Below are 24,210 nucleotides of genomic sequence, written 5' to 3'. Positions count from 1 at the left end.
CGGATACGGTTATCATCACTGTTGTTGTTATTTGTTATGTTTTATTGAAGTGACTTAAAGGACGTGTCATTGAACACTTTTGCTATAATCATAAGAATTGTATAATTTTCAATCATAATGCACTAACTAGCTACTGACTTCATGAAAGAAATGAAGTTTCCTCATTTTTACTAATTTGACAAAGACACTGTTTTGTCTCAAAAGGAACATTGAGAGCCACATAGGAACTCGAAGTCTTCTATGGAAATGAACGGATAATGATTATAGTATCATTAGTTTTGGAAAATGTTTGTGACGTTGTATAGGTTTGTGAAAAATGCAGAAATCAAATCAAATCAAATCAGAAATATGATGCATGACGAGTTATTGAAAATATATGTACTAAACATGCTAAAGGAGATCGACAGGGTTGCTGTTGATGTCCTTTTGGCATGTAGCACAGTCCCTATGTTTTGGCATTCATCATTTTCCCCCAGCGTTTGATGCTCTTGTCACGCTCGGTGACTTTTCAAAAATTCATTAGCAATAATCGTTCCTTACTGTAAGGCAATCTTTAAGAGTGACTATAGGTGAAATTATGGAGATTGGACAGCAATACCTGAATAACATAATAAACATGAAATCATGCAAGCACAAAAACATGACAGTTGATCGGTATAAATGCATTAACAATATAAGTATGATGTTTGCAACTAGAATATGCCATACCAGTTTGAATGATTCCTCACACTCACCTGGACCCCATCGAAGACCAGCTAGTACAGCTGAACATGGGCTGGCCAGACGTCTTCTCAGATGGAAATGAAACAAACAAACAGACAAACAAACAAACAATTCTTATCTGTGGAATGCATTGCGGTGAAGCAAAACTGAAAATGGGACACCTAAGAACGCTAAACAGCTTATGCGATGTTCGATACATTTTTCCCTCTCTTAATCTGATAACTATTGCTGTATAGATCTTAAAGGAACTGAAGAAAATATCATCGTATGTGTCGAATATGCTATAGTTACAACAACAAAGATTACCGTCGTTGAAACTAAATAACTTGCAATATCTTTAATGAAGACGTTCTCCAGACAAAACTAGCTCTGCTTTGTTCTGTCACTCACGGCATTCCGTTCCACGGATATTAAATCAGACCTCATGTTTGCATGAATGGTTTGATATCAATGGGTAAAATTTGTTTTCGTTGCGAAGATCGCGTACATGTATTTGGTTTAATGATAATGGTTACTCTCTGCCTCCCAAATGCCAGTTCGTCTCGAAGTCAAAGCCTACGTCATTACCATAATTATAATGAAAAAAAAAAATGAGAGCACTTCCCTCTTAAAGCGTGTAAATTTTTAGGGGAAGTCTCTCGTTCTGTCTGTCTTCCTGAAACAAATTGATCTGATCTTCCGTTTTGTTCATGACGCGCTTCGCATCTGTCTCTTGACGAGCCCCGGTTCATTTCACGCTGATCAATCAATACAGCTAGGATGTTTTCTGGTAAGGGGGCGGACAATTCATCGCATCCTTAGCACGCAAATTGCTTTGGTCACACAATTTCAGAACTATTGATGGCATTAACTCCACTCTGTAATACATCCCTCCCAACGCATTAACCCATATCAAGCATTGTATAAATGTTCCCTTTTTTGTTTAATTCCACACTCCACTGTTTTAGTCGTGATAGCAAATTTGACCTCTTAATCGCCCTTACGCCATCAAGCGATCATGGACATTATATTGAAGCCAAGAAGACTACATTGACATTAGCTAGGGTAAATAGGTTTCATCGTCGCTTGCTCTTTTCTGAAATCGTTATGTGCCAGTTTGATGATTTATTACTCATTCATTTCCTACTGTCGGTCAATCACGCAATTTTCGTGATTTTTAGCCCTTGAAGTCAAATGAAAGAGACCGCAAAGAAAGGAGAGAAACGAAATAAAAATGAAAGAAAGGTTTTTGACAAAGAAGGAGAATGTCTCCTTTCGGTTTAAACATGGATCAAAGGTCTATGAAGGAAAGCCAGGTAACGCCAAGATCGAGGCGTTTAGTGTTGATGCAGATATGATTCGAACACAACATCCCCTTTATTAGAGAAATATCATTGAAATGAGAACATGTTGATGGTTTCATCATAATGATGTATGCATCATGTTATTCCTGGAATCAGTAGATTAAATTTGACACATTTCCTTTATTTATTTTAGGTTTTTTTTTTTTTTTTTTTTTTTTTTTTTTTTTAGGGGGTTTGGTTTTTTTTTTTTTTTTTTTTTTTTTTTTTTTGGGGGGGGGGGCATCACGTCACGTGTCTTCAGGAAAGATAGATAAACTGACAAAAACTGAACCTTGTAAATACCCCCCCCCCCCCCACCTATTTTTTCTTCTCCACGGGGAAATTATTCATTATTCTGCAAACAGATCAGTACATTTCAATGAACACGAGTATGATTATATCATCCACACATAATAGCTGTATAAATCAACTATTAACAAATAAATACAATCAATATAACTGTGACTAGAAAATAAACATAATAATATATGTATTGTGATAATTCAAAATCAAAACAAAAACATTTCATCCATACCAATCCATGTTTTTTTTTTCACAAAAGCTTTTGACTTACCTTTCAAAGTAGCGATATATTCTTCATTTCTCTAATAATCGGTGATTGATGAACAGAATTACAGGAAGTATAGTATTATATCCTGCATTTATTTCTAAATAAGTCTTGTGTAATGACTTTGGTCTGATCTAGGCACTTGAATATATTTTAGAGGTGAGGATTTTTTACTTTTCCTGTGAATATCTATAGCTGCATATTTACTTGGTCCATTACATTAAGATAAAAATCAATCAATACTTTTACGTCCACGTGCGATCATTTCAAGAGGTACGAAGGATAGTTGTTATGTTTTTCGTTTATAGGCTATGTTCCACGCCAGACGCCAGCCTTCTTTAAAAGTGTAACACCCATCGATAGTCACACCTATGGTGTCAAGCGGCACGGCCGCGATGTTCGTTCGTGTGTGTGTGTGTGTGTGTGTGTGTGTGTGTGTGTGTGTGTGTGATCATACATGTGAGATAAACCAAGCACCAACCCAGACTGATATCATATCTCTCACCGATCTCTTCCCACCCACGCACAAGCATATACATGTAGAATATGGATATCATTCTTTTTAAATTCACACTCACATCTTGTAAAAAAAACCAACAAAGCGAGCTTATTGCACTATAGCGCCTGTTTGATATCCCACACGGGTTTACATGCGGGGAATGCTTAAAGTCCTATTGTTTGAAGCACGATGTAATGAAGAGTGCCCGGGAATAAACAGGACGGATAGAAACATGGGTAAGGCATCTACCTTTTTCGATTTCCATCGTAAAAAGTTTATTAATTTGCTTCTGTTTTCAACAACAAAACGCTTTGGTCACTGATGGTAGAAGTATTTCGTCAAACACAATAGATTAAGCATGATAAGGATGATGATGTATAATTCAAACATATGTCATTACCATTGGGTGTTCTTGACGCAACAAAATAAGTGACGGAAATAGGTCTTATAGAAATACTACTTCTGAAAAAAAAAGCTTTGAAGTTAAGAATCTGTAGAAGTGCGGTGAGTAACTGAGCGGTGATTCAAAACCTCATGGCAACTTATAGGAGCATACTTTATGAGATTTTTGAGATCTTTGTCCAATTATTTAATTTAATTCAATTCATGATCATGTCACAGTATTAATTATACCCCTGATTGTTGTAAAATTTTGGTAAGACTTTCAATTTCATGCAAGCTTTCACTTAGGTTCATATACTGTATATGTGGATAATTGAGAAGACCAACTTGAAACATACACACACGAAAAGAAATTTATCTTTAAAAATTGTAACAAACAGTACTCGTGCATTCTTCTATCCTTCTAAACTTTAACTTTAAGTATAGGAAGGGCAACCTAGTCTTGAAAACATGAAAAACAAATCATATTCCACCAGCCGCAGTGGGAAATCACCCTGGGGAGACAGAAATCAAACTCAGTAAGATAGAATATTAATTTTCACTAAAATATACATCACTCTGTATATGTACCCAATTCATATTCATATTTATATTCTCAGATTGATTCTCTATTTTCAGAAAATGAGATAATTAAAATCCAAGATTTGTGTTTATTCAACTTAGGCAAGTTGAATACATTATGATTATAATCATGTTTGATCTCACGATTATAGTTCAAAGTGTATCGAATACTAATCATTTTACAAGACAATTACACCTACTCTTGTTTGTAGCTTTGAAAGCCCACCCTAAAAAAGAAAACAAGAGAAAAAAAACTGACTACATTCAATGGTCCAAAACCTTTGGAATAAGTTCCCATTTTGTGGCATCCAAACAGGCCCTTCAATCGATGTATTTAGGCAAAAATTTGAATAATGGACTTTTTAAAGTTTTTATTTCTGCAGTCTATATTCGCCCCTTAAATGCTGCTTCTTGTTTTGGTTTTGCCATTGTGTTATTATACATTGTCTCTATATTTTGGCAAGAGTCAAATTATGTTAAGGAAATAAAAACACAATACTCGAATCTCCTAATCTCCTCTATTGCTCCTCGCCTATGGAACTCCCTCCCATCTTTCCTCCGTGAAATTGACAAACTGGATCACTTCAAAGCCTCACTCAAAACTCACATTTTTCACCAGACATTCAATGTTTCTATAACAGATATATGGCGCCTTACAAATGCTGTGGATCATCACCATCATCACTACCCACCACCTATACCACTCACTTCTCACGCAGACATACAAACAAACACATACAGGCACACCAACGCACACAGTTTAGATAGCTGATCTGTATTGCAGGTTTAGATTGTATTTATAAGTCACTTTTTGTGATTGTTTATTTCGTTTAGTTAAAGGTTTGTAATTGTTCACAACAAGTCATTTTGTAATTGGATCCCCTTTTCCATTGCAAATTGAACTACTGTTTAAGATTATCTCATATTTTAAACTTTCATTAGGTCATGGAATACTATATTTCTGTATATTTCCTTTTTGTTATTGTACTTTTGTATATCATTTTATATGCAATCCTGGAAAGAATGGAATTACATGTAGTTTTTGTTGTTAATAAAAATGATATAAATTCAACTCCACGTCCAAATTTATACAATTCTGTCTGTCTGTCTCTATCTATAGAATATATGTACATATATATGTATATATATATATATATATATATATATGTATATGTATATGTATATATACGTATATATACACATATATATACGTACATATTGTTTCCTTATCTCAATAGACAGATGTATCCTTTTCCTGCGATGTGACGTCATAGACCACTCATTGTCCAGGGGTGAATGATACCTATAGCTCCTTGAAATATCATCGACGGGTGTATCTGATTTCCTGTCATCCTATTTATAGCGAGAAGAGACCCCAGTGAAGGAGCGCTACACTTTTCTACCTCATACATCCGTGACATCTCCTCTCTCGTATCTATCTAAAATCTACTCTCCCTCTGTATTCCATCTCCCTACTTTCACGCTATCGTAAACTGTTTTCGTTTTATGTCGATGTCGTTGATATTGCACAAAATAAAGAAAGCTTGTGACCAAATATAATGAGTAAAGAACTCCCGATACATGCACAGACAATTTAAACGGATGCTGTAGCTTTGATTGTGAAGGGGATTCAGATTTTTAACTTTTTGAGAGATAATTAGAAATCAATTATGAAATGTTAAAGAGGATACAAATCTAAGAGAAATTTAATGTTTATTTGATGAATATGGGTTTTAAAATGACTGAGATATCAAAAAGCAAAGTAAAACAAAGTGGTCCTAATAAAAGGTGGTTCATATCTTCCACAAGGACCGCTTTGTTTGTGGATATGTCAGCCATTTTAAAACCAATTTTCATCAAATAAACTTTGAATTCCTTTTAGAATTGTATGCTCTTTCATAATTCATAAGTGGTTTCTCATTATCTCTAAAAAAAGTTGGAAGTCTGAAGCCCCAGCCCATCTAAACCAAAACTGATAATCACGTGTTTGCCTTTTTTTCTTTTCACTTATATTAAGCTGCTTTCGTATGCTGGAAGAGCCTGCTGATGCTTTTCGTCTTTATAGCACAACAAACAACCAGGGAGCCCTATTTTTTTTAATCTATCTTTCTCTGCCTCATCTGTCTTATCCTCTGTCGTTTTTGAATCACTCTACCTCTGTCTTTCCTAAAACAATAATCGAATTGATACATTTCTTCCCATTCACTCCATCTCCCGAGTTTTTTTTAATATATGATCATGACATATTCTAATGTCACTTGAAGTTTTTGCTGAATATCATGGTATAATTCTTAAAATTGCACTGTAGCAAGTTAGTCAAAGCTGTGGGTCTGAGGATTATAATATGAACTTATATATGCGTTCGTTATATATTACATTCTCTGTGTCAAGAGTAGGATGTTCAATGTTTATGTATGTATATAATTTTATATACATAATATACAATTATATATGATATATATATATATACATATATGTATGTATATATATATATATATATATATATATATATATATATGTATGTATATGTTTCTTTTGTGCCCCTGCTTCATATACCAACTGCATACTCCGGAGAGTGTTTTAATTCACACCTTCTTGTCTCAGCACGTTTTGTCATGGTTAGGATCTTGTACTAAAATAAAATATCGATCGTTTCTGTTTTGTCCGTTCCTCTAGCACGAGTGAGCGGGGAAACCACGCCAGCTGCATAACTGCATGTCATTTCTGTTTCCAGATCTACGACCTGTTAGCATGAATATCACAGAGTAGACGTAATGACACGGACAGGCTGATGGAAGCTCGTTGTATGACAAAATAGAAATGATTTATCATCATTGTTCTGGTCTATATACCATTAATATTGCTACACTGCATTTGTTTTATCAATATAACATTCATTTCATTTCATGTCATTTCATTTCATTTCATTTCATTTCATTTCATTTCATTTCATTTCATATCATTTCATTTCATGTCGTTTCATTTCATTTCATTTTATTTTATGAACAGTTGTTGGGTATCTGATACTGTGAAATATTTTCTTGGTTAAGTACACTGAGTAAAGTAAATTGTTGTAGTTATATTTTATAGTGATGTAAGATTATGTATGTATATGTAAGGCGCTTATAAACTATATAGTAAGCGCGGTGACATGTAAATTATTATTAGTAGTATTTATTTCATTTCATTTAATTTACTTCATTTCCGACAAATGCATAAGTCAGTATAGCATTATACAAACTTATACAAATCACAGGAACATTATAATCAAGTAAACTAATATGAACACAAATAAAATCCATGATTGTTTACTCATTGATTTTTTTTTCTTTCATGACAGTTGAAGAGAATTTCAAATATTACCACACCAGTCCTCATACTACGCGTAGAGGTTAATATGGACTTAACTTACTGCCTGAGAGAACCCAGCCTGGACACCATTCAAATCTTATGGTACATAATTTCAGAGTATCGTAAGGAACGGCTTAAAGGGACATTCCAGATGATTTTCATAATTTCACATCATGTAGTATATAAATCGACAACTCCATGTATAAATGTGTGGAATTTATTGTGGTTCTTGAGCAGAGAAACAATACTTTGAAAAACCTTAAACAAATTACACTGAACAAGGATGATAACATAGGAGGTTCACATATTTCAGAAATGTAGCAGGGCAATTCCATTACAATACCGCTTGCTTGCGAGTTCACCTGTGTATAATCTATATATGCATGCCTTCTTCTTTTGTTCTGCTTCCTTGAGCCCCAACTCATGCATTCCTATGGTGACTCTGCCATGTCATCATCCTTGTTCATTGCAATTTATTCTAAATTTTGAAAATATTCTTATTCTTCATCCCAATTATCATAAATTCTGAAATCTGTCCTCAGTATAACTGATTTATAGTTGTTCAAATGTAAAAATCTGAAAATCATCTGGAGGTTTCCTTTAATGATGAGGGAACTGACCTTGAGTCCCTTCACTCTTATTTTTTTATTTTAGTGGAGTGCATTACTCATTGACTCGTTCCAACAGATGGACCAAACGTTCCTTGTATTTTCTTGCTGCTGCTAGCCATGACTTACGAGAGTGTGCGGGGCAGCTACGACGGGGACGTTTACAGCCGAGAAGATGGTGCACAACATAATGTTGGTAAAGAAGAGACCGACCCCGAGACATCAACATTCCATCAAGGAAAAATGCGATTGTTTCGTTATGATCCGGTGGAGGTTAGCGTCATATCTCTCGTATCTGTTTGTATTTGTCTTCGTATGTGTAGGCCCTATATTCATATTACATATTCCATAACGGAACTTGCATAGGTTTAAGAGAACCGTGTTGTTTCCGAGGAGCAACTGGAGTGAGAACCAGAAGGTCACTTGTCGTACAAGTGAACTGATGAATTTAAAGTGTCTTTGGTCGAATCGATAAACCTTGTTTCCAACTACTAATGGATTCTGGTTGATATTTTTTTCTTGTGTAACTACACATTTTAGCGCGTATGCATGGTATGTGTAGAATGATGGGGGGGGGGGGAGATAGTAGAAGCATGCGAATGGGTAAAGTAACTTGACTTGACTCTCTATGAAGAGAAAACACCAAAAAAATTATTAATGGCATTTAAGGCGTTTTTCTTTTACATAATAAGACAGTTATAATTTACTTTCGCAACTTACGTCTGTTTGTGATTTGATGATGTGTATGCGTACGCGCACTGCCAAATACTTCTAGATTGACTATCCATTGTACATGTATCAATAATACATAGAAAAGCATCCGACGACCTCACGCACGCACGTACATAGTAATAGACGCATAGTTATATAGACTAGCTATTATACATTGTGACACATGCACGAGTGGTGGTTGCGACTGGATGCAGAGGCCAGCGATATATCGCTCTATCCATTGCATCGAATGATGTGTAAAAGAAGAAATGAACGAACATAATCTACTTGCATGTTTTCTTCTCTTTGAGCTTATATCATGTCTTTTAATCATTTTCCCCGTCACTTTACACACAGGTTGGTCACATACTTTATGTCGAAATCACCCCGGGCAGATACGTGCAAATGAAGACCTTAGCTGTACACCCGCCAGTATTCGGTAACACCTCTTGTTTTCTCACTAAAAAATATATCGATTTTTTTTTCTCTCACACTGGCCTCATTTTTTTTTTTCGTTGCCCGCGTGCAAGAAGACAGCAGACATACATCAGCATGCAGCAGCAGCAATTGTTATACTGAATCGTTCTAGTCTCGGGAACGCATCGTGCTATAATGTATTGTGTGCCCGGACAAAAAATAGATTCTTTGTCCCCAGGAAAAGGTGTAGACAAGAAATGAGGGGAAACCCCCTTATGGGCTCTGATCTTGATTTAATTTTATTTGAGGGACACCTGTTGGCATTTACATGGACCATAACTTCCGGTTTCAGTCATTTGTTCTATTTTCATCTGTGTTTCCTTTGCTCTAAGGTACAACCTTTAAACAAAAACAAAGCAAATAAGATCAATGCCTACCGCTTTGATGTCACTGCAGTTGTCTGTGCGCCCCACTTCTCTCGCGAGCATATTAGTGATAGTAGGCACTTGTTTCTTGTAAACAGAAGAAAGATTGAAATTAAAGGTCTGTGTTTTTTTTTCAGTTTAGACTTTAAATCTTCCTGTTCTTCTACTCTTTACTTGTCACAGTCAATTTGAACATAAACTGGAATTTTTCCTTTAAGATGCCAAAATGAAGCATAAATAGTGAAAACTAGCCCTCGACATAGCAGCTATGAGCTGACCCGTGACATTGCAGGAGATCACTAGTTACGCTTCACGGCTATGCTTTATTGCACAGAGCAGAGAACAGCTCGTTATCAGTTATAAAGCAGGAAATGTCCCTCTGGTTTATGGCCAAAGATAAACTATTGAGAAAGCAGAAGAACATTTCTATCCTCGAGCCATGAGAATAGGAGAATAGAAAAAAACCCGATAAAGCAATAGAGTAGTTATACATTCCCAATTATAAAAGCAAGGTTCAAATCAGAATTCAAATTAAGCCATAAATTGCCATGAAATGTGAAAAGCAGTTTTGGATTAACAGAAGCTTGAGTAAAGTATTTTTTTCTGTTAAGAACCGCTTGCCATTTCTTCTGCTGACAGAAATACCACATTTCCTAACGAAGGAGGAGTGCGAACACTTAAAGAATCTCGCCATGGATGAAGGGCTGAAGACAAGTAGCACGGTCAATAAGACGCTCAAAGCTAGCGGCGTTGATGAATCTAAGGTTGCCTTCAACGAGACAGAGTGGAACACGAAACTGCACGAGTGCGACCTCGACGCCGATTCACAGCTGGACTTCGACGAGGCTCTGTCGTGCATACCTGGCCTCGAGGCCGACGAAGCCCTGCCGCCTTCGGACCTGGGTCGGATGTACGTCGAATTGATCCTTGATCTCAACTCGGACGGGTTCATCAACTCCAGAGAGCTTTGGCTGATCAACCTCCCGAACAAAACGGCGAGGATTCGAAAGTGGCTGGAGCAATGGCGGAGGGGAACTCTCCCTCCAAAGGGTAGGCAACGCGGCCGCGTCAGTGACCAGGCGTGGATCGACTGGAAGGAGACAAAACATGACGTCATTCGTAAGCTTCGTGAGAGGTAGGTTGTTGCGTTCCTACCCCCTCCCAGCAAAAAGAGAAAAAAGTAGAGACAACTAAGATCAATAAATAAAATAGAATAATGATTGCAGGCCAACACATTTCTGCTGTAGTGTTCTGTTGTTGACACGTCAGCTACAACATAATAGTTGCAGTTACAAGATATGGGAGTCACGCGAAGCAAATCTTAATGCTCATCATTTATCCAAGGAGTACAATCTCACAGACTTCACCTCTCCAATTAATGTTACCCCAGTGTAGCGCCTGGCCACTAGTAGCGCATGGGCTTTAGGTTGCCTGGGGCTATTGCTACATTGAGTAGGCTAACTACAGCTGCAGCCCTGTTGCAGAATAAAGACGTAGGGCTCCTCTTAAGGCTATACGGTCACAACCCCCAAATCAGCCTGCTCGGCGACCGGTCGGCGAGTTTTTAGCCAATTTCGGTCGGACGCCGACCGGTGACCGACCAGGCACCACTGATTTTTCTGGCATCGGTCGGTCGCCGCTGAAGATTTAACGCGGAGTTAAAATTTCAGCGGCGACCGACCAGTTTTCACTCACTGCCCAAAATACGTTCGGTGTCCGAGCGGCAACCACCCAGGCACTGACCTTATCGAGCGGTCGCCGCCGAGCGATTTAGGAAACAAAAATAATAGAGACAAAAATAACAAAAGCACAGAAGAAAGCCCAGGGAATAGATCGAGCGGTCGCCGTCGAGCGATTTAGGGACTAAAAATAGTAAAGATGAAATGACAGAAGCACTGAAGGAAACCAGGGACTAGATGGGGAAGAGAAGCAAGGACAATGTGGAAGAAGCAGGGGGAGGGATAGAGGCAATGAAACCCCATCAACATCTCAGCATCTCAACATCTCGGCAACCAACATGAGGGACATGGAAGACAGGGACAACCACTTTGGGGCAAAAGAGATGAAAGCTAAAAGTTAGTGTCGATATGTAGACTTAGTAAAATACAGTTTGGTTATCTTATCATTTATTGAATGAAGAAGCAATGGATGACAAGAGATGGAGAAATGAAAATATGAAATTAGATAGGAAAAGAAAATACCGTAAAATATAGAAGCAAACGAAGATATTTTTGGAAAATTTTAATCTATTCTAATCTTTGTTCTATCTTGGGTTTTCCTCCCTTTCGTTTGATTTCCTAATTTCTATTTATCTGTGGTTTCACATAGCTGAGGTTTGGTAGTTGGTAATTTAACTCTTAAATCTTTTGCCTCGAGTTTTATCTTCATGAATTAATTAGTTATCACATCATAAATCACATACGTCCACGAATAAACCCAGGTAGCTTGTGAGTAATTTCCGGCAGAGACCGGCGGGCGGCCGCCGGTACGCCTACGGGACACTGATAGATGACCTATCGATCACCCGTCGATCGCTGAGCGATTTCGTAAAAATCGGCAGGTGGCCGGTTGGAGATCGTCCAGTTGCCAATGGGGCACCGCTCGGTGACTGCTCAGTCTCTGCACGGAGAATATCCCCATATTTCGCAAATTTTTAACCTAAAATCGACCTGTGACCGACGGGAAATCGACAGGGCATCGCTCGGGCATCGCTGGGATTTTATAGCCTGCTCGATATCTCCAAAAACTGCTGGGCGGTGCCAAAATTTCAGCAGCGACCGAGCAGGCTATAAATCGGTCGGTCGCCGCTCTGAGTTGTGACCGTAGCCTACAGCTGGTTTCCAAGGGGTTCAGACCCTTTATCTTTCGATCCAAAAAGTAGACGTTTTACCAGCAGAGTTTGTTCCACTTGTACTCACAGCAAAATAAGAATTTGCAAATAAAGGACCTGAGGACGTTATGCATTGCATATTAGTTATACCAAGGTTGTAAATGCAAATAAAAGCCATTTCTAAAAGTGAAGATCAAAGAAGATCATAACGCAGAACTTCAAAATCTTTCCACTCTTTCTAAAAGTTTGTAAAACATTTATTCATTGGATTTGGAATTTAAATTGTGGCTAACTTTCATAAGTATATTAGCAAGGAACTTCATCGATACGTTCATTCTGGACATCACTAGCCAATATTTTCTTGATCTAATTACTGGTGTTAAATAATGATAGCATTATCATACAATGAAACAGATACTATTAAGATATAATATTCATTTATCTGAAATGTAGGTGTTATTAATCATTTCCACTTCTGTTATTATTGCTCGTGAATTCTGTTACTACGTAATCACGTTTCTGATTGAATATTTTAATAAAGTCCTTTCTTATTCATCTTTCCTGTGTCAGAAACGTTGAATAGTGTGTACAATGCTAGGTGATTTTCTGTAAGAATAGGCACTCAGAGCTAACAAAAGGGTTAATTTCATAACGGCAATTGATGTCTTTACTATTATCAGGGTTGTCACATTTATACCATCGTTCCCCCAATGATTGTTTTCCGTTGATTCAGGGTTACCGCCGTCACCAAGTTAGACTGGAAAATCGTTCACTCGTCGGAGAGTCTTCAGGTTTGTAAATACAATTGTACATGTATATGACAACAAAACGATGGCAAAGGTTTTTGGTCAATCAAACTATGACTTCCCTGCTCAACGAAGCTTTTCCTTTCCCCGTTCAGTCATGCTGTCTAAGGTAATACTTCAGGCCCAATGCCCTCCGTGTCCATCTTGATCTAGCTGTGTGCATGAGTACCCGTGGTAAGCAATAATGGCGAGACCCTCTATATCAGAGCTATGTAAACGCAGATGACAGTACATTGCTTATATCAGTATATGACACCACAATATCAGTTATTATTATTCTTTATCTTCCATCAGTTCCCATGCCCCTTCTTAAAGGAGACCTCCCGATGATTTTCATATTTTTACATATGAACAACAATAAATTGGGTACACTGGATGCAGAGTTTCAGAATTTGTAGGGATTGGGATGAGGAATTGGAGTGTTTTCAAAATTTATAACAAATCACAATGAACAAGGATGATGACATGCCAGCCTCATAACAAGAATGCATGAGTTGGGGCTCAAGGAAGCAGAACAAAAGAAGACATGTATAAATTTTGCACAGGTGAACTTGTCAAGCACGTGGTATTGTGATGAAATTGCATTGCTACATCTCTGAGATATGTGAGACTCCTTTGTCGTCATCTTTGTTCAATGAAATCTGTTTTGGCTTTTTTTTTCAGAGTACTGATTTCTCTGCTCAAGGACCTATATAAATTTCACAAATCTATACATGGAGCTGTTGATTTATGTGCTGCAGGATGTGAAATTACGAAAATCGTCTGGAACGCCCTTTTAATCTTCTGTCAGTCATTCTGTTCGTTCTCTTCTGTCTTCTGTTTTGATTATATCCTTCTTCTTCTATTATACTTCTTCTCCGTCGTCTTCTCTCCTTCTCTCCAATGAACTTGAAATCAAAACTCAATGTCACCCTGGGCAGGTTGTTCGCTACCGTCCTGGGGGACTGTATCACGCGCACTACGACAGTACGGGCATCTCCTCTGACACACAGTGCGGACATACGGCCAGAGTGCTCGATTCATATCCTGAGGAGAAAGAGCGACTATGCAGGTGAGACCCTTAAAATCTGTTGTTGTTATTTCTTTATTGAAAAATTATATATATATATATATATATATATATATATATATATATATATATATATACATACATAAATGAAGTAACAAACTTGTAATGCATTTTTGGTCAGTAAATCATTACCAGTTTGTTTCTTCATTTCCTCGTGGATCCAATACGTGAAATCTCAACATGTTTATATATATATATATATATATATATATATATATATATATATATATAAATATATATATATATATATACATATATATATATATACATATATATATATATATATATATATATATATATATATAATATATAGTGAAAGAGGTAAAAGTTCAAACGAAACAAGATAACATAACATATTACTGGGAAGTACTCCTCTTCCCTATTAAGAAAAAACAATGGATTCAGCAAATAATTATACCTCACTGCAAATTTGACCGAATTGGATGATTTATTCCAATTGATTTGGTATCTATTATCTAAATACAAAAAGGGGTATAACCTAATTGAATGATTATGGTATATGTGATCTCTTTTCAATCTATGCGATAAACTCGACCACATTTGCTAAAACCATTATTACTATTATCCATGTGATATTACTTTAGTATATTGTATCATTCTGCTCCCATAACACCACGATTTGCTATCTGATTTCAGCATAGATAGGACGGCATACAATATTAATGAAAACTATAGGATGGTATAACTTTTGAAAAGTTTATTTTTTCTCAAACTTCGCTGACATTTCAATATTTTTTCTGCATTCCCCTGAACCCACATATCTTTGGGGAAGCTTCCCTAATTGATAGTTTCAGTAGTCTTGTGCTTTCCCGAGTCCACAAATCTTTGGGAAAACTATATTTGAAAAGCTGCAGGTATATTTGCTATTTTTGTCTTTTCATGGAGTCTTTTTTTTAAATTTCTTCCCTCCACATGTCCCTTTCCGCCATTTGCCTCTTCTTCTCTTTTTTTTTCTATTCTTTTTCATTCCTTTATTCGTCGTCAATGTCTTCTTTTTCTTGATCTCCTACTGGTGTAGTCACATTCTTGTTGCCTCTCAATGTGTGTGTGTGTGTGTGTGTGTGTTTGTGTCAGTGTGTGATTATGTTTATGTGTGTAATTACATGTTTGTCAGTGATGTTTGTATATGTATGTATGTATGTGTGTGTGCGTGTGCGTGTGCGAAAGTAAGCACGAACCATCACGCGTCTTTCATCTATAGCCGAATCGATGGGCAGAAGATGATGCCCAGTTGTATCATTCTATTTTCAAACTGCCTTTCCTGTTTGACACAAAAGGCTCTGCGTGGACGCTGTGTAGACGCGTCCCGAAGTTAGATTAGGTGGAGACATGCAGTATGTTACACAGGAGCTGCAAGATGACACTGCACTTTTTTTTCTTCATTTCTTTTCTTCCTTTCTCTCTCTCCAAGTTGCATAATGCATTACGCTCGCGTACGGCGCGACGGACCAAAGGGGGTCGTCACAATAATATACATCATTTATCATAACTCTCGCTTGGGCATGGGGGCGCCTGAGGATCAGACCTGAGTATCCGCCGTTTACCATCGCAGAACAGTACAAGGGGCTTGATATTCTCGAGGAGGTTTACAGGATGCCCAGCATATACCATTCTTTCTTCCTCTTTTTCCCCCGGTCCTCCAGATTCCCGTCTTATGCCTCGAAGTCTTCGACAATACATATCGGGTTTCATCTCTCTTGAATGGTCTGCTGATCGGGATATTTGAGGGAATTACCCCCGGGATATTTTCTTCTAATTCAAATCAAATGAGACCTGAAAGTTAATCCATTCGACGTCACGATTTCTCCCCAGTCAGCGCTATCAATATTCACTGACAAAAATGAAAGTATTCACGTTATGTCCGGTTTTCAGCGCTGACTGACTAATTGATGTAAATTTTAAGAATCAAAAGTTCATTCTGATCAAATAGAGGCGTGATGAAAAAAAGGATAAGAGCAAAACAAACAAGCAAAAACACGAAAGAGCATTAGGAAGCAGAATTACAGACGACAATGCGAAGATTTTTCACTGTTCGCCTGCTTTCAAATCGTGATTCTCATTTCGCCAGGTTATATGATATTGAACTAGAAAGCCGAAGTGACGTCATGTAAACTTTGGCGTCATGCGCCTCATTTTGTCCTTTTGCTTTCTTATTAATGAGACCGCAGTTCTAATGACTTTGCCGGTCTAGTTTTTGATATCAGGTATAGGGGTGTATGAGGTGAGCTTCAGGGAATTAGTTGAGCTAATTGGGGCTCTCTGTCTAATTTATAGACATGTATTTTGCAATGACCAGGATAGTGTCAAGTGAGGTCAAAGAACACGAAGTGTTACTAAAAATACCACGATGCCACTGTGTGTGTACTAACAGTGGTAATTGCAATAATCAAAGTTATGATCTCCTATGAATAATGATGAATATAATGATAATAAAAAATCATCATTATCGTTATCATAACAGTTTTGTCAGTCGTTTTGATATACAGTTAGTTTAATGCGAACGATAATAATAACAGAAGTAGGAGTAATAACAATAGTTACAATAACATGAAGTTCAATGATGATAATGATAATAATAACTTGATTGATTGATTGATTGATTGATTGATTAATTGATTGATTAATTGATTAATTGATTGATTGATTAATTGTTTCTTTCCTTGTTTTTTGATATGCAGATATGCAACAATACTTTATTATCTCAACGATGTTGAAGAAGGAGGAGAAACAGCGTTTCCAGTGGCGGATATGAAAAATAATTCAAAAGAGGTGAAATACCATTAAAATACTACATGTACTTAACTCTATGTTCGCGTCGACTAACGTGAAAAGAAATTGGAAGAACAAAAAAGGAGAAGTGTTCTCAAGATCGGACCCCCTTCAAGAGAAATCCTCGAAGTACATGTATTAAATGATAGAAGTATGTTGATTAAAATCAGTCAAATCATCTCTGCAAAGTGATTTAGGTGATGACGTCATAACCTAATTACTGTCCTGTTGGCTGCTCCGGTTATAAACATTAATTCAACTATGAAAATAAATAGTGAGTCAATGTATAGTGACTATCCACCATTGCCAAGTTTCTGCAGCACTAAAACATTTTGATGAGGAATATATGACTGTTTCCATTCTATTTTATCAAAAAAGTGAACTTTTGCACTGGTCAATGTGAGGCAATGGCGACATATCATTAAATCTAACTGATGTAGATCCGATTGTGACCGATGTCACTCTCTTGTTGAAAAAAAGTGAAAGTTTGAAAGTTCATAATGTTCATAGAGTCGGTATGATTTTACTAATACAATTGGTTTCAATTTAAACGCTCATTCTATCACCAACCATTCATGTGATTACAAAGATTTTTTTTTTTAATGCCTATAGTGTGTTCTTGACATGCCACGTGCAAGCGACTTTTGTAGTATTGCAGTGCTCGTTATAGAATCGCCATCAGAAACGATCAAGGTTAATTTTGATTTTCATTGAGTTCTCAAGACGTCATTCAGTCGGCTTAAGATGAAAACGGTCACTTGAACGTTGACAATGTTTACACCAACAAGAGCAGTCAGTATAAATAGTTTTCTTGGGCCGCACGTCAGGTTCTCTTCAGGAGACGGCCATCCCCCTTCACAGCCCCTGCACTTTTCATCTACGGGATTTGCCACCTTCGGGCCATCAGGTGGAAGAATTATGCAATGCGTAGATTGCCAAAGACTGATATTACAATAATGACAGCGGCAAACTTTGCAGCAGGGAGTCTTTGTCTCTCGATCGCAACGAGATGCGGGGTGGCGAGATTTCCCCTACCGTTCTTGCCTGACGAACGACAACTGATGAGAATTACATCATACCTCTCATTATCCTGACCCACCTGAATGTTTTAAAGTCTCCATGCGATCAGTGGCACACTCTTGAAAAAGTTATGTCTTGTGATGAGCAACGTAATTGCATGTGGGAAGTCTCGTAGCTGATCAGCGCTCCATTATCATAATCAAATTAGATGCATCCGGTAATGCTGGGCATCTCTTAAAGTGCCTTAGCTCCCATTCGATCCGAAGTGACGTTCAACTCAACTTGGTAAATATAATAAAATACATATCTCTCAGGAATGCTAAACAAAACCAAAATCTCAAATCGCGTCAAGCCGTGGAAAGAATAATTATAGCTAGACCCGCATCATCCAAATAGAGCCGCTGCCGTTTTGAGATTAATTAACGATTAATTACGTCACGTCTGTCTTTTTCTCATGCTTTCCCTTCTATTTGTTATTTTTATCATAATTATTTGTATGTTTCCATTGAAATATGGCGCATGCATTCATTCTTACTTAGTTTTGATACAAATTATTCCTTTATCGTTATACGTACGTGTATAGTGCAGTATGACAACATGATTCTCTTTCAGAGGGACAGACGCTTCTCACTTTAAAACTTATATCGTATTCCTATCTATCTTTATTTCTTTCTTCTCCTCTTTATGTCGCAATGACACAAAATCATTAAAGGTCCCCCTCAAATCCAATTTCGTGTTGACTTCTGCTGATGTGGAAAGATCCACAAGTCATAGATTTTGGATTTGTTTGATCAAAATATGTAAGCATGGGTTTTTAGCAAACTTACTTTTTATTTGTCTGCACCATCTGTGCTCCGCCGCCAAAGCAGCGCATTCTTGCCCTCTGTGACGTCATCAACAGATAAGTCAGCTGGGGTATCATGGGATATCACAGGAATATATATTATGCTATGCTCACAACTGCATGTCAGTTCTCAAAGAACTACACGTCAGAGCTTTCAGTTATCATAGTCACTGTTTTTTTGAAATTTTTCCAGGTATGAGTGTATGGCAAGAAAATGGTAGAGTACGGTTGTGTCGTTAAAATTCTATTTTGCTTTTGTGAGCTGATGCAACTGGTTGTGGCAAGCAGTTTACCAATGATTAATGAATAAGTTTCTTTCAGCTATTATTACTATTGATTACGTCACGAAATAGGCAAGAGAAACTTTCTAGGAATGGAGCCTAGTGGCTACAAAAGACAAAGATTAGAATACAAACATGAATATGAATATTTGATACGTAATTTGATGAAACAATTACTGCATTCGTAATATGAAGACCTGTTGTAACAGCGGAAGTTATGATGGAGCGGGGGAATGTCGCATCAAACCGGAATATACACTGTCGGTGTCAGATAATCTTTATTTCCTTTCGTCTGCGGTGATTGGATTTTATAGCAATTCGCTTGAATAATCCCGTCTCTGCCCCATCCCTACACGTATAACCTGCTGTACAAGGTTATGCTGTCGACATCGACATGACTTCGTTTACGCCGAAAACATTATTCGCCTTTTTATGATTTCTTTTCTATTTCTGTGAAGTCAGATCATTAACATATCGTTGTCACATTCCCCATCTTGTCCTTTTCCTACCTCGTCATCTTTGTCGTCATCGTCTTCTTCTTTGACTTCTACCTCTTGCTCATTAAGTAATACTAGTATTTGATTATGATGATGGTAATGATCATCATTATCAAATCATCGTTTTATACCAAATGTTGTGGAAGTAGCAGGAGTTGTACTTTCATTGTCCCTATAATCATGATTCTACCTTCGTCATCACAGTTAATCATTATCATTGTCCTCTATGACTGTCATTATTACCTTATTATCTGTGTTATTAGTATATATCAATATGTTCTATATACATGTACCTTACTATCTTAATATCTTTCTCTTTCTTCATGGGCAGTTCATAAGTAGCCTGCCATACGATGCCTACGATTTATCAAGCAGCTGTCGGCGGAACTTAGCAGTGAAGCCCGAGACTGGCAAAGCGGTGCTGTGGTACAATCACCTCGTCGATGACGACACAGGTTAGTCGATGTCCCACTCCTCATCAAATTCCTATCGTGGGCCATTGATGTCCGAGAAGAGGGATTAGGGAAAGGCATGTACACACACACACCCACACACACAACAAACAAAAGCAAAGCTGGTCATTCAACTGTTATATTACACAATTACCATGATTACGTCAAACTCTTTGACGTACAGTACTCAAACCTGTACCCTAGACGGTTTTTTTTTATTTTTCTTATTTCATTACTGAAATCCTGATTATCTATTGGGATTATCTCTCATGGTGATAATCATTATCATTGTTAAAGATAATGTAAAGTTTTGGTACCTCAAAAGTTTCCCTGAGCTTCCCTGTCTTAGTTTGTGTTTCAGGTTAAAGTACCTTTCATATAACTAACACTGTGAGAATTACTCGCCCCAAAGTGCTCTCATGTCTTAGTAATCATGCAATAATGGTTTCGTACCAGAGCAGAGCGGGCTCTGAAAAATTCCAACGAGCCGTTAGTTTGACTCGACGCGGTACCGCGACAATCAATATACACGTATTGTACGAATTCATTATTTCATGATTACTAAGACATGAGAGCACTTTGGTGCGAGTAAGTCTCACAGTGTTAGTTATATTCCTATGAAAGGTACTTTAACCTGAAACACAAACTAAGACAAGGAAACTCAGGAAAACTTTTGAGGTACCAAACTTTATATTATCTTTAAAACTATCACCACCACCACCACCACCATCATCATCATCATCATAATCGTCATCATTATAGCATCGTTTTCTTGAATAAGCAAAGGAAGTTTTATCCAGGCTACGTACAATATTGATTCAATTCAGGAATGAATTACTTCAAAGACATTCTGTTACCTACCAACCCTTCTGATCGGTCTTCTCTCCCCTCTCCATCTCTTCTTCCCCTCCCATCTCAATTTGCATAAGCCGGGCTTCAGTTTTTAATCTAAACCATTTTGCATGCTTTGTCTCGCGTCCAGTTTTCGGCGCCAAAGTAATACAAGCTGTGGTTTTGATTTTAGGTCTTCCCATTTTTCTAATTTCTATTTTGCAATATTTTCTGTTGCTAATGTTTAAGTTTTTATTATCATTTTCGTCATGAAGACCATATTGATATCACTGTGTTGATCATTATCAAATATTGTAATTCGGTTGGACTTGTTTCCTTGTTTTCTTGAACACAAAATGAAAATCAATTCGAATCATTCAGGCAATCAAATGCAGGGATCACAAAACGCTTTTAATCGTTGATTTCTTTTCATCGGCATTAAACGACTCTAACGACAAAACTTTTGGAATAAAATTTGTGATGTCTTGCAAATTGTGTTGCTGGTATTTTGTTTTTGTTTTTGTTTTGTTTTTTAGCCGAGTGGCATCTTAAATCCATTATCCAATGATAGTCTCTTCATTGCCATAATTTCGTTTAATCCTGTTACAAACTGCCCATGTGACAATCTTCTCCTTGTGGATAAGTTCACCTGGAAAAGTTGAAAAAAAAGGAGGATTCGTTGGTGTGTTTTTTGCAACATTGTTCGTAACATTTTGAATAAATTCTTATTTTGAATTACTGAAGGAAAACCCCTTTTTTCAAAACGATTTTTTCATGCAATGCAAGAGGACTGAAGTTTATCAAAATGGACAGACGGACTTGAAATATTGAAGATATACTTAAATTTCATGCATACGTTTTCCCCAATATCTTAACTTTTCTGCAGGCTGGATGGGGAATAGGGACGGGTTTTCTCTCCATGGGGGATGTGAGGTCACAAAGGGTATCAAGTGGATTGCCAATAACTGGATCTTAGTGGATGATGTGTACGAGAGGTGAGCGTTGAGGGCGCATTACTACTGAGTTTCGTTATTATACAAGCAACCAAACCAAACCAAACCAACCACAACTAACCCAACCAAGCAACCAATACCAAACCAGACAGAACCAAGCCGAACCAAATCAATCCAAATTATGCCAAACCAAACAGTACCAAACCACACCAAAACCAACTAACCAAACCAACCCAAATCAAACCAAGCTTAGCCAACCAAAACAAATCAAATCAAACCTGCTTAGCGATGAATTTAACATAACAGTGTAAATGTATCGAATTATGGTTCAATTATTATGTAGTCTTTCGTATTACAGTTTTTTACAATCGTAAATGGGTGAAATTATCCAAACAACAAACGCCAAAAATGTAGGTTAAGCAATATCAGAACGCCTGAATATAAATGCCCCCAACATTTTAAAATCACACAAACATTAATGATATTAAAAATGCCTGAAGTTTATAACATTTTTATCGAACTCAGTTCTTCTCATGTAGAATCAAGGCAAGGAATGCATTTGCATTTTTAAATGCCTTGCAAAAGCAATTTTATGTCTCTATCTACTGCCGTTCACGCATACCGTATTTATGCATTATAATTTGAAGAACCGAAAAGGAGAATATTTTGATTTTGCATAATCCACATTTTGTTTTGAAAATAGTGGTTATAAACTGTTTCTTGATGCATTAATGTTGGCTTTACTGAGGGCCTATATTTCGGCAGTGAAAAAAAAAACTTTCAACATGCATGTACTTTCTTCTTTCATCATTCAGTGATCAAAATCATATCGAAAAGTGGATGTCCTTGGCATGCAAAAAATGTAAAACAATATTTTGCTAATGTTATCATCACCATCTTCCCAAATCCATTATCAACTGTCTGGGTATAGGAATGCTTTGATGCTCCGTGCCTAGAAGGCAGATGAGATACCACAAGAAATGGTGCCACTGAGAGTAACCTGCGTGTTTTGCTGATGCGTTTTCACACAAGTGATAGTCACCATTTTCCCCCAAACCCATGATTAACTAGGTAATTGTCTTCTTTGATGCTCCATACATCTACTATGCTTACAAGGCAGATGAGATACCAAGAGAAAATCTTTCACGAATCAAACGGAACCAAAAAAGATGGCGTCGGCGACGGCGTATTCGATGCGAAAGACGCGACCACCAAGGACTCCAATCCACCGGGCGACGTGCGCTCTCCGAACAGGGAGAAGGAGATGGCAGGGGAGAAGGGGGAGGAGCAAGAGAACACGTGGTATCATCACCATAGCAACCGGCTTTCCTCGCCACCAGCGCATCCTGAACTCTGACATCATTACTATGATACACTGTATTTTGCCTCGGGATCTTAATACGCAAGCAACGAATCGCCTTGCATGTGGTATATTGACATCAATTCTACACCACTTGAGAGATTGTGTATAATAATGAATAATTATATGAAGCGTTTAAAAACTAAAACAGATATATCTATTTTTCTCAATTTGACATATTTGGGATCTTATCTGCTGACAAAACAAGGAAATAATTCAGTTGTATGTGTTAATTATTTTAATGATACCTTCATAAACATTTTTGTCATGTAACGTGTAGTGTCGATTGAAATATTTTGTTTCTCTTTCTTTAAGATAACCCTATAAGAAAATGGCTATAGCGTGTATTCCTTATTTACATATATATATATATATATATATATATATATATATATATATACATATATATATATATATATATATATATATATTACATACATTATATTATGTACATATATATGTATATATATATATATATATATATATATCTTTTTAATAATACATTATCATTATTATTTTTACTATTATCTTTTGATGGTTGCTCGAAGTTGCAGATTTGGCTATCAATCATTTCCACCTTCCATACATTTTTTCTCCTTTTATTTATTTTTTTTAAATCAAAAAGGGGTTGATTAATAGCGATAAATGCATCCAGCACAATGTACGATGACAAGTACCATTCGTTTGAGTTGGAAATCTGGAAAAAGAATACATCCTACGCGATGTGACATTTGATAAATTCTCATTGACTTTGTAACTTTAAAGAATAACAAGCACATGAATCCAGAGATCGCCATCTGAAATTGTTGTTCACGAAATTTTATAAAGAATGAATCACTTTTAAAAAGATGAAGAAGAAAAATTAGGTTTTTTCGTTTTCTCATTGATAG

The 24,210-nt window shown here is 37.0% G+C and overlaps 1 protein-coding gene across 1 annotated transcript; it reads left to right on the top strand.

Annotated features, from left to right (window-relative positions):
- Nucleotides 1-8,154: 8,154 nt before the first annotated feature.
- LOC139738723 (transmembrane prolyl 4-hydroxylase-like) lies at nt 8,155-23,317 on the top strand. The gene is made up of 9 exons (XM_071649360.1): nt 8,155-8,307; nt 9,103-9,184; nt 10,227-10,722; nt 13,151-13,208; nt 14,144-14,274; nt 16,992-17,082; nt 20,056-20,179; nt 21,894-22,002; nt 23,077-23,317. The coding sequence occupies exons 1-9, from the start codon at nt 8,155-8,157 to the stop codon at nt 23,315-23,317; spliced, it is 1,485 nt and encodes a 494-aa protein (XP_071505461.1).
- Nucleotides 23,318-24,210: the final 893 nt, after the last annotated feature.

This window comes from Diadema antillarum, unplaced genomic scaffold, assembly GCF_040938485.1.
Source record: "Diadema antillarum isolate AM-2024a unplaced genomic scaffold, OU_Dant_1.0 seq00000766_RagTag, whole genome shotgun sequence".
Classification (NCBI taxonomy): Eukaryota; Metazoa; Echinodermata; class Echinoidea; order Diadematoida; family Diadematidae; genus Diadema; species Diadema antillarum.
Note: the sequence above shows the minus strand (reverse complement) of the source record. Positions and strands in the feature narration are given on the sequence as shown.